This window comes from Agaricus bisporus, assembly GCF_000300575.1.
Source record: "Agaricus bisporus var. bisporus H97 unplaced genomic scaffold AGABI2scaffold_4, whole genome shotgun sequence".
NCBI classification, from domain to species: Eukaryota; Fungi; Basidiomycota; class Agaricomycetes; order Agaricales; family Agaricaceae; genus Agaricus; species Agaricus bisporus.
Genome location: NW_006267367.1, coordinates 2,376,023 through 2,387,012, shown reverse-complemented (window position 1 = coordinate 2,387,012; position 10,990 = coordinate 2,376,023). Strand labels below are relative to the sequence as shown.

The window sequence follows — 10,990 nt, the reverse complement described above, 5'->3', positions numbered from 1 at the left end:
CTTACATATAAGACGAAAGTTCTGTGGGTGGTCCCCCAGAATTTTGCGTCTTTTTGTTTGACACACCATTCTAACACACTCATCATCACCCTAACCCCCTAAGTCCTAACCCTAACGGGTTGCCCTGCGGGCACGGACACGGGTCTGGACCTATTTTTTCTCGCTCTGTTCTATTTTAGGAAGCACAGCCACTTCGGATCAACTCGCAGTTACGTAATCAAGCACGTGACAGGTTACCCCAGGTAACCCCAGGTAAGTCTATTCTTAATTTGACAGATGCCATCTGTCAAACTCCGTGTTGACAGCTGACAGCTGTCAAAGATGACAGTTTACCCTTCTCTAAGGGTCCTGTCAGACCAAGGTACGTGTCAAACTCTGCTCCGAGCGCCTGATGAGTCTTACATATAAGACGAAAAGTTCTGTGGGTGGTCCCCCAGAATTTTGCGTCTTTTTGTTTGACACACCATTCTAACACACTCATCATCACCCTAACCCCCTAACCCCCTACGCGACGACGATTCGTCTTTCAGGTGGGATCATCCTCTCACTTATCCGGACTGGTTACTCACGGTTCCCTTACACGTCGCACAGCGTTATATTGTAGCTCGGACTCCTATTGTAGTTTTAGAGTCTTTGCGTTACCGGGCTACAATACATGAAATAGAATGTTCTCTGCCGCGTGAAATTGGACTCCATCTAAGTGTGGGATTTAAGTATATGCTCCCCACTAAGTTTAATACAGATTTAATCTGGAAAGCCTGGGACGATTTCGTCGATCGTCTCCGCTGGTCCTGTTTTTGGAAAGCCCAGGCACAAGATGGTGTAGAAGACGACTTCGATCCAGACTATTATGTCCGGCCTATCTCGCGTAAGCGATGCGGACCTTTAGATTGGGCATTCGAGCACGGCATCAAATGTGGTGGTAGGGCTATCGTTTCGATGGTCTCTCAGATACCTATTGATGTCCAGACTGGTGGGTCCTCTATTATTAGAACGCCTTCGCCCCCGGTCTCCGTGCTCAAGAGCTATTTGACGTCTCACGAGCTTGTCGTCTTAGCCACAGATAAAAACTTAGGTTGCGCTGTTGCCCCGCGTTCCTGGATCGTAGATAAAACTTACTCGCTCCTCAACTCTGAACTAGATTACGTTGAGCTTGACATACAAGATGTTCTTTCCATCTTACGTCAGAAGATTAGAGTAATGACTGAATTAAGTCAATGGGCGTCCGTTAAGGATGTCCAACCACAACTTCCCGACTATTTTATGAGTCAGCTGTCGGAAGACGAAGATGATCTCTTACGTCATATCCCAAGGTTCTATGTGATTCCAAAAATACACAAGACGCCGACGGCTGCTAGGCCAATTATACCGTGCCACTCTGTAGTTCAAGGACCTGCAGGGAAGTTTGTATCAAAAATGTTAAGGCCGGTGATTGAATCGGCTCCGTACGTTATACACGGAACAAAAGATCTTAGTCTAAAACTTAACAAATTATCGCTTCCGTACGTAAAGTTAGATAACGGAGTGCTGAAACGCTTATATATTGTTTCCGGTGACGTCGTCGCCTTCTATCCCAATGTGAATGTACCGCTCGCACATGATTGTGCTTTAGCCGCTCTCGCTCACTGGTTTAGTTTACAGGAAAACATTAGCGTAGACAAAGCGGGTGAATATTTACACTTGTTTAGGGAATGTCTATCAGCAGCGGACGATAATCTTTTATGTCAGTTTGATGGGAAATATTTCAAACAGAAACGTGGCCTTGCCATGGGAGTAGCTAGTAGCCCCGATTTGGCAAACCTTTACGGGGTTTGGCACGAATTAAGATCTGAAGTATTACAATCTCCCGATGTAGCGTTCTACGGACGCTATATTGATGACGTCCTTGCGTTGGTCTATGCCACAAGCGAAACCAACGCTATTAATCTGCTTAGAGAGGGCGTTACGTTCACAGACTGTACATTAACGTGGTCGGCGTCTAACCAATTTATGCCGTTTCTGGATATGACACTTTACTTCGATAAAAGTAAGCGACTTCAATGGAAGCCGTACCGGAAACCGCTGAACCACTTTGAACGGATACCCTGGATCAGTTCTCACCCTTTGTATGTCAAAAAAGGCACATTCATCGGTGAGCTGAGCCGGATGGCTACGCTTAGCTCGCAATTTGACGATTTTGCGGATGCGTGTAAAGAAGTTGCGGACATTTACATCGCACGTGGCTATCCTCCTATGTTAATCGCCTCTTGGTTAAAACAAAATTACCAAACACGGTGGGATACGAGGTTAAGAGAGAACTCGCCGCCACGGGCTGACGTGCTTGTGCTAAAAAGCGAATATAACATATCCTGGGACTTCTTTAACGTTCGAAAACTAGAAGAACAGATGAAGAACGGGTGGTTGGAGGCGCTTCGCGTCTCGACCTTCGGCCGAGCCGATACGATCAAAGATCTACATCCGGCCGTGTCGAAAACCAAGTTTAGGAACGTCGTACTATCTAACCTCCGCCAAAACGGTGGTGCTCTGCCTCCGGGCTCGGAGTATCATCCTAGTATGGTAGGGGAAGGTGCGTATGGCCAATTCTATAGGCTTGACAAACTCGGACTTCTCGATCGACGATTCCTAGTATCTAAAAAGAGGACTACGGAGATCATAGATCTTGCCGCCGCATGGCGCAAATCTGTCTTGATGCGTCACGACCGCCAAGTAGTGAAGGTCCTTCATCGTAAAGATGATGCCGACCGGGATCCATCCCATCAAACTACCTTGGACATGTGGCTAAACATTTGAATACATTCCTGTAATAGAGATCTAGGCCGTGCCTTTCCGCGGTTCTGGTTTGCCGGCTATTAGATTTCTTTAACGGGCTGATTGATAGGCTCTGCCGTCCTTTAGCGTTATTCTGTCCTACCTGGGTGAAGCCGGGTAAATCCTGGGTAAATCTACCCGGTGATGTGGGGACTTATGTCCTGTAATTCGTTATCGGTGTTAGTTCCGGGTGCTGGACAGTAACTCTTGTCTGGATGGAGTTTCGTCTTTAGTGATGAACGCATCCAATCATACGCCTCTTATGCAACCGCGTGCAGCTGGGGACGGGGATTTTTCTTATGTTTTAGTTACCTTGTAATTAAGTCGTCTAGTTTATTTACCTTGCGAGTGCTCTAATCCGTTTAGACGGACATTGCAATACACTTTCGCGGTAAGCCTTAATATATCCGACACTGGATTAACAACATACTAACCAAGTGTGTACCCCTAACCCCTAACCGCTAACGGACCTAACCGTGTTTCTCACGCTCTGGGTTCTCAGGTTGGGAAGGGGTGTTTCTCCCACAGGTCACGTGTCGGCGCCAACTCGCTATATTAAGGTGCGCGCTTATCTATGTCATATGATAAGATAACTATCTTTAGAATTCACGCGTTCTGTCTTCCCTGGGAAGACAGCGCACCTCGTGCCGGAGCCAGGTGAGTTCTATCTATTCCGGTCCTTCATCCACTCTTTATATTGGTAGTTATTTATGTATTGTACCTCGTTCTTTGGAAGCGAGGCGAGTAGTCTGATCGGCTTGTCAGATGCTCGATGTCCGAGGTCTTGGCCCTTATGACGTATGGCACCTGACGAGTCTTTAAAGACGAAAGGGCAGGCTCGGAGGTCCCCCCTCCCAGCCCTTGTGCCCCGTCGTCGAAACTACTCGCTTCGCTCGTAGTTTCTCCTCCGCCCCTAACCCCCCCAGGGCTGGGCATCATCCAAGAGCTAAACAAGCCTAGGACTGTTGCTTTCAAGATCGACAAGTATCTGTAGCTAAAGCTTTGATCCTGGTAGGCCAAAAAGTCGGCCGTTTCGATTTTGGACAAATGGCCTTACCTGGAGAAACCAAGAGCAATGGTGTCGCAACTCAGTAATCAGTCGTCGCAATGGTCGACTAGCATACTACTTCAAACTCCGACAAACACCGATCCGATCTGCTCGTTTCTGTGAACCGACAAATTTCCACCGAGCTGCAGCTTTGCACAATTTCCTCAGAATGGGAGTAAAGAGTTACAAGATCTAACCGAGCGGGTGAGTAATTACACATGCGCCCGCTGCTGCTTGATACACATCTTTACGTGCCACTTATGTACATAGTCACATAGCTGTTTGGTACGCTTTGGATTTGGTTCCACCTCGACGCTCACGGATGCTTCCTATCTACGATGGCGCTCGAAACTTTCTCAATCTCGACATATGGTCAGAAATAATCAAGGAATTTAGATGGAGCTTCGGAGACGATCAGTCAACTCGGCAAACAAAGCGAGCGACTCTCCGCACCATTTCCCTCGTTTCTCGTCAACTTGCTCCTCTTTCCCAATCGGAATTGTGCAGGACAGTTTCCAGCGTTAAGCACGTCACTAGACTTATTGTCAACGCAGAAGGATCCAATGTGGTGGATGATATGCCTGTAAAGGTAAGCCATCGAATGTTGCCTGAATGATACCTACTTAGGCGGTCTTACAAGTTCTTGCGCAAGCCACTTGCCGCCAAATGTAAAGCGCAAGTGCTCAGGATATTATCATATACCCGCACCTTCATCTACCGGTCTTCCAAAGACGATGAAGACCTGGACTGGGAGTTTCTCATCTTGGCGACAGGCTGTTCTCCTCTCTTTTGCAACTTGGACACCATCATAGTTGACTTCGTCACTGACCCTTCCACGCATTCTGGTCGAAACATCCTCTCGATGGTCGCTTCGTCGTCTGTTAAACGTGTAATTTACTATTGCTTGACGCCGAAGGACGAAAAATTTGCACTACTTCTCCAGAATAACCTACGGATGCACAACGCTCCGATAACATCCGTAGAGGTCTTCAAAGGATACCATATCTCACCTGGCATTGCCTCCCGTCTATTGTACACGTCCGCACCCGGTATTTCACTCAATATCCATTCTCTCCACCTCCATCCTTCGGCACAGGGCAATTTTGCACCCTGGTATCTGGCGCTCTCGAATCCTCCAAACCTCGTTCATCTGCGAATAGTAGTGAGGACTCCAATCAACAATGGACCGCCCCCATATCCCCCGCAAATTGAAGACGAGAAAATTCAATTTACAAAATTAGAGCGGCTTGAGATCAATGCTTCAGGTCAGCATGACGATCTTCTATCCTACCTGAATTGTCCCTCTCTTGTCACTTTCGCTCTCTACCTGGACTCCGCTCATGGTTTCCCAACCATCTTAAATTCCGTGGCTCGATTTAGGCGAATAGAAGGGTTATCTATTGCAATGTATGGGAAATATCGTCCGAAGCTTCGATTGAAATATCTTCTTCCAGTCATCAATTCACTGGTGTTGCTCAAGGATTTGACAATTCGCGGTGTTAATTCGCGGCTAGCGGAAGGTGACGTCGTCGAGATCCTTACTACGAGAACATCCTTGCGCACTCTCATCATCTCAGGCCCCAAGTCCATTTCCCTACCACTTTCAGCACTCTTTTCTATTGCCGAGCCTCTATCCTGCCAGTTGGAGATGCTCTGTCTCCCTTTCGACTTCTCCGAAATTTCGTCGCTCCGAATTCCTCCGGTTTGGCCCGAGATTACCACTCTCAAACGCTTCGCCGTCTGGGATGGAGATTGCCTCCCTGATTTGGGTATGAGAGAAAAGCTAAAGCTGGCAGAGTTTGTCCACCGAATATTTCCTCATGCGGGAATTGGTCGCCTCACAGATAACCCAAAGACAGTGGACTGGAAGTCTATAGAGGATTTGGAAGAGCTACGACGCTATATTTCCTGTAACATTCATCACACGACCATGTTCCATTCATCTTCGGAGCAGAAATCTACTCGATTTATCTATGAATACAGTATGTAGTTCAAGCTGGTATACTGCAAATTATTGTATTTCTTTTCGATCCTCTGTGACTGGAAGAATATCATCCGCCTTGAGTCGGTCATCAATAGCAGTTCAATAACACGCGAGGAGCGATGTCAAAGGATATAAAGGAGGATCGGCACGTTGCTTAATACTAGTACAAATGCAAACGAGAAGAGAAAAATCCTAAAAAAGAACCTCAAGTCTGGCAAGCGATTTCGATCTTGGTACTAAATACATGGTTCTCGTACCCGGCAAACTATAGGAATAGTCAAGCATAATCCAAGCCCGTAGAATATCGATGACTTACCAAGGCCCTGCCGAGAAGAATTATTCGATCACCGGCTCTCAACGTTTCAATAAAACCCAGCCCGGGACCCTGACCCGTCTCGCTATCCCACTCATCGTCGAATAGAGTCTTCCCAGCGTCGTCCATCGATCCCCAAGTAACGTGATGGAGCTTGGAAGGAGCACTTGTTGCATTGGCTTGGACTGGCCATCGTCTATTCCTTCCATCGCGCGGGTTGGCGATTTCCATCCAACCCAGTTCCATGAGCTTACTGGCATTAAGAGAATGATTCGTGCTCATTGTTGATTGAGGTAAAGGTTGAGGTAGGTCCAGGGGGCGAAGGATGGAAGCCTCAAACCAGGTGTAGGAGTCGTAAGGATCTACAAGGCAAATGCGTTAGGCTTCTAAGGAGAAGGGCGAATGGACATACTCCTAAAACGTCCGGTGAAATATCCAGTTTTGTATTCTTGACTGTGAATTCGAAATTGAATTGTTTTAACCTTCGAGCAGTCTGGAATCGGCTCCGAGATCGAAATAATATGACTGGCGTTAAAGCTGGGGCTACTGGAAGCACGAATGCTGTGGAACGAATAGCATTCAGCGGACGTGTAAGCCCAGCATTGTGCTTCCTCGAGGATGATATCGACTAGCTCGTAGGGAAGTTTGAACAGAAACATATGCCTGACTTCCGCAACGTCGCGATAGGATAGCCGTGCGTTTGATTCGGAGCAGGGGTCTCTCAATACAGAGGCGCCTAATAGAAAGATGAGTATATCATCGAAAAGACACCAAAATTTCGACTCACCTGGCAGTTCCATCCCGGTAAGTATGAACGATGGTGGTCAGTAGGAATGAAGGGCAGGCCATGGCAGAGAGGAACACGACAGATGTGGGACCAGCAGTCAAACACGTGTAGAACCAGGTTTCTCAGATAGAAGTCCGTGACAGAGAAGTACAGCTCTAGCGGCGTGCTAGTACACGCTGTACGCAGTCAATACATCCATTGAATCCGAGTAAGCGCTAAAGGAATTTACGGTTGTTGTGTCGCGGGATGAAGCTGAAGAGTTAGCAACACAGCCACCTCGTAACCCACTCATGTCCGCAACCGTGTCTCCCTTTGCCCGCAGCAGCGCCTATGAGGAATCTCTCCTCTCTGACAGGCAGCAATCCGTAAGAAGCTAGTGACGGGATCCTCCAGGAATTTGCTTATATTTGTTCTTAGATCGAGGAAATGTATAGCGTCCCCGAGAGTTTCCTCGAAATCGAAGTCAAGAATCCCCAGACTCATGGTAAGTCACCAGGTCCACCCTGCGACTTGGCCTCATACTGCGGACAGGATTCGGCCGAAAAATGTACACGGATTACGAAATAATGTGCAAGGTATGTTCTCATGATGTTCTCCTCCCTCTGGTTTGCTTCCATGGCCACAGACAAATATCCCCGCCTTCAAGCTACGCCATTCCATCGTTCGTCGCCGCTATTCGGATTTCGAAGCATTTCGCGATATCCTTGAAAACGAATCTACCCGCGTTAACATTCCTCCCCTTCCCGGCAAAGTCTTCACCAATCGGTTTTCAGACGAAGTCATTGAGAGTAGGAGGGAGGGATTGGAACGTTTCTTAAGCATTGTTGCAGGACATCCATTACTCCAGGTAAGCTGTTATCGCTCGTTGTCCTGCGTCCTATTTCATTTCTCCCCCAAGACAGGAAGTCAAGTCCTCTGCGCGTTCCTCCAAGATCCCGCCTGGGACAAGTCGCAATGGGTATAGCGCTTCTAACATGAACCAATCACCTTGTAACACTATGCCACGAACTCAATGTTATCTTTTCCTTCGATCTAACCTCCTGAGCGAATTAACGAATGATATTCCACCGGTTGACCAAGGCGCACCAAGTCCGCGATACACTCGTAAAGAACAGTATCTAAACTCCGACTCCCATTCATCTAGCCGCACTTGGGAGGATGGGCTATGGCTTTCGAAGCAGTTTTGAACAACTTGACTTCGGCAGCCCTCCTCCTTACCAACCCTTTCAACACTTTTCCACCAGCCAAGCGCCACTTGGGCAATTCCTCCGCAGCGACAGTGTTTGGCTTCTCGCCCCTGTTCAACCTCGCCACCAGCGCTGAAGCCTTGACGTTTCCACAGCCTACATTAAAGGCCCAAGACGAGAGTGCTCCGAACTGATTCGCATTCAACTTGACTGCGTCTTTGATGTTATCCGAGACACATTTCGTGAAGGACTTGATATCGGTTTGGAGGAGTTTTCCGGCGTTCGCTTCGGTGAGTGGAAATTTGTAGGGAACTTCGGCACAACCTTTAGACTTGCAAAGGTGGCCGAATCCCACTGTCGGTAGACCTATTGGATCGGGAGATGGACTCTTGACGAATCCCTCAAACTCCTTGATCAATGAGATCGTCGCGCTGTTCACCCGTGGCGGGGCACAAGCACGAGCTACATGTTCGTTGTCGTTGTCGGCATCGACGAAGACACAGCAATCTGATCCTGCAGAATCAGCGCAGAGGTCTAAGAACTCAATCAATCACTGCATTCTCTTTGAAGAACGAAAGAACGTACCTGTCGATGAGTGCGACGTTCCGCCGAGATTGGAGCAATCTGCCGTCGAAATACACACACCTGGTGTGCTGTCGACATGGCAAACATTGTTGGGAGCCGCTCCAACAGTGGTGGACACGACAGCAATTGCAAAAAGGTAGGCGAAAGAAGTGCGCATACTATGAGAAGTAGTTTGTTGGGAAACATTGGTGAGATTGAGGCTAATTTATATGTCTGAGTGCAGTTATGATATGGATCTAATCCGATGCCCGCGCCATCTTGAAGTTGCTAGTCCTGTCAGTTGTCAACTATCTCTCCCACTACGGTCGTTGATGATTCCATTGCATCAAAGTCATTGATAAACATGCGTCGAGCTAACTGACTTTGTAAAACGCTTCTACCTCAGTCAATGAATGTCTACTCTCTCAACGCGCATCCTTGAATTTTTGAACAACGAATTGGCTTTAGTATAGCTTTGGACCAGTCCCAGCGAATTGCTGGTAACATATGACAAGCCTAACAATGCAGTGCTACGTGATACTATCCGTTTGACGACGGCCAGCTGGATTCTTGTCATGACATGGTACTAAACTTTGATCAAGCGATTTTAGTCTTGATTCTGACAAGTCCGTTAGTTGGATCGCTGAGTTGTGAGTGTTTAAACGAACAACTAACCGACAGTTGATTAAGATTTCCAGTGCGTATTACATAATACTATACTTGGCATGTGGTCAACCATCTCCCAGCTCTTCGTCCCCAACCCGACGCCTGTGCCTCAGCTTCCACATCCTCGTCCTGTGTTCCAGACGCTGTACAGCTTTGATGACGGATGGCGTCCAATGAAACCCAATGGCGATAGCTCAGTTTGCCTTGATGCGAGATTTGGGATTCTAACGTGGAACATTGATTTCTCTGGCCCTCTGCCTATCCTTCGATTTCAAACCGTCTTGTCTTTTCTGCAAGAACTACTTTCGCCGGATGACAAACCGACTATAATCCTTCTTCAAGAATTCCACAAAAGCTGCTTTTCCACCCTTCACTCCAACCCTTTCATTCGTGCAACATATACCCTCAGTGACACGAGTGGGTCGACATGGGACCCCAATTCCTCTTTTGGACTCCTCACACTCGTCCCGAAATCGCTCAGTGGACACGTTACATCGATATTCCGTACCCCGTTCCCCACCAGTAAAATGGGACGGGACGCGTTGTACATCGATCTTAATTGGGCGAAAAAGGTCAGGATTGCCAACACGCATCTAGAATCTCTTCCTGGACACGGAGATAGAGTGCGCCCCGCGCAAATGCAGTCTATATCCGAGTTCTTGTCTTCCCCGGGAATATCGGGTGGACTTGTCGGTGGGGATATGAATGCTATATCACCATCAGACGCCACTATCCACGAAGCGGCAGGGTTGACGGATGCTTGGCTCGGGGATGAGGGCGACACGTGGGGGTATCAACCTCCGACGGTGTTCCCTCCAGGTCGACTAGACAAGGTGCTGTTCAAGGGATGCTTGAAAGTGGAAAGGATAGAGAGAGTCGGAATAGGATTGAAATGCGGTGACTCGTGGGTCAGTGACCACTATGGCTTGTTCGCCTCCGTTGTCGTAGAATCAGAGCTGCCTTGATTAAAATAGGTGCTTCTGGAATATATATATTGCTATCTACTCTCAGGACGCTTCCAACCCCTAGCGCGACAGTGACTACGGCGGCGAAAGATTTCGCTTATCGGTTGCACGCTGTGCGGTTCTGGGCGAGTGACGGCTGATATTGATGCAACTATACGCTGATGCTAAAGATTGTTGAGAGTATGCCGAACGTGGTGACCCATCGGACGCTCTTCAACAGCCCACTCTATTACCATAGATGGGGTGTAAAACTTTCCCAAGTTTAACGCGATGTGGAAACGAAGGACGACATCGTTTTCCTGACTGCGCCAGAGTTGTTGCGATTCAAATTTAAAAGGTGGGGAGCGGACATTGAAGCCGGAGAAGCGAAAGGGAGATCAGATGCAAGTTTTGTCGGGAGCCAAGGAATGTGGATAAGTCGATAGAGAAAAAGCGGGGCTGAAAGCGTGGATCGAGCTGTACAAGGACAGCGACGATTGTAGGGTAGATAAAAACTACGGCAGCGCTTCCACGATCGAGTTTGCTTGCCCGTACAGATGGGATCGCGGCTATCCAGTGTTACGACGTGGAGCTTTGCATCATGGTCAGTCGAGAGCCGCTTCCCTGCCTCACTGGAATGTAAAAAGGACATTGAAACCAAGCTCGTAAAATCAGGTTTATTGACCGGC

At 48.0% G+C, this 10,990-nt stretch overlaps 5 protein-coding genes across 5 annotated transcripts; 3 read left to right on the top strand and 2 right to left on the bottom strand.

The window, feature by feature from the left end:
• Window positions 1–4,178: 4,178 nt before the first annotated feature.
• On the top strand, window positions 4,179–5,846 carry AGABI2DRAFT_117561 (hypothetical protein; the record flags this gene model as incomplete). Its single annotated transcript, XM_006460559.1, has 2 exons — window positions 4,179–4,445; window positions 4,509–5,846. The coding sequence occupies 2 exons, from the start codon at window positions 4,179–4,181 to the stop codon at window positions 5,844–5,846; spliced, it is 1,605 nt and encodes a 534-aa protein (XP_006460622.1).
• A 65-nt stretch (window positions 5,847–5,911) lies between these two features.
• Window positions 5,912–6,981, bottom strand: AGABI2DRAFT_192268 (hypothetical protein). The gene is made up of 4 exons (XM_006460558.1): window positions 6,941–6,981; window positions 6,566–6,889; window positions 6,157–6,515; window positions 5,912–6,105 (listed from the first exon to the last, which is right to left on the bottom strand). The coding sequence occupies exons 1-4, from the start codon at window positions 6,951–6,953 to the stop codon at window positions 6,046–6,048; spliced, it is 756 nt and encodes a 251-aa protein (XP_006460621.1). The 5' UTR covers window positions 6,954–6,981; the 3' UTR covers window positions 5,912–6,045.
• A 240-nt stretch (window positions 6,982–7,221) lies between these two features.
• On the top strand, window positions 7,222–7,977 carry AGABI2DRAFT_192267 (hypothetical protein). The gene is made up of 5 exons (XM_006460557.1): window positions 7,222–7,305; window positions 7,358–7,424; window positions 7,472–7,515; window positions 7,566–7,787; window positions 7,839–7,977. The coding sequence occupies exons 1-5, from the start codon at window positions 7,231–7,233 to the stop codon at window positions 7,902–7,904; spliced, it is 474 nt and encodes a 157-aa protein (XP_006460620.1). The 5' UTR covers window positions 7,222–7,230; the 3' UTR covers window positions 7,905–7,977.
• Window positions 7,978–8,086: 109 nt separating this feature from the next.
• AGABI2DRAFT_59492 (hypothetical protein) lies at window positions 8,087–8,839 on the bottom strand (the record flags this gene model as incomplete). Its single annotated transcript, XM_006460556.1, has 2 exons — window positions 8,087–8,661; window positions 8,713–8,839. Coding segments are annotated over 2 exons (702 nt in total), but the record flags the coding sequence as incomplete, so codon positions are not given.
• Window positions 8,840–9,421: 582 nt separating this feature from the next.
• Window positions 9,422–10,363, top strand: AGABI2DRAFT_220704 (hypothetical protein). The gene has a single exon (XM_006460555.1). It carries the CDS (start codon window positions 9,531–9,533, stop codon window positions 10,320–10,322), a length of 792 nt encoding a protein of 263 aa, XP_006460618.1. The 5' UTR covers window positions 9,422–9,530; the 3' UTR covers window positions 10,323–10,363.
• Window positions 10,364–10,990: the final 627 nt, after the last annotated feature.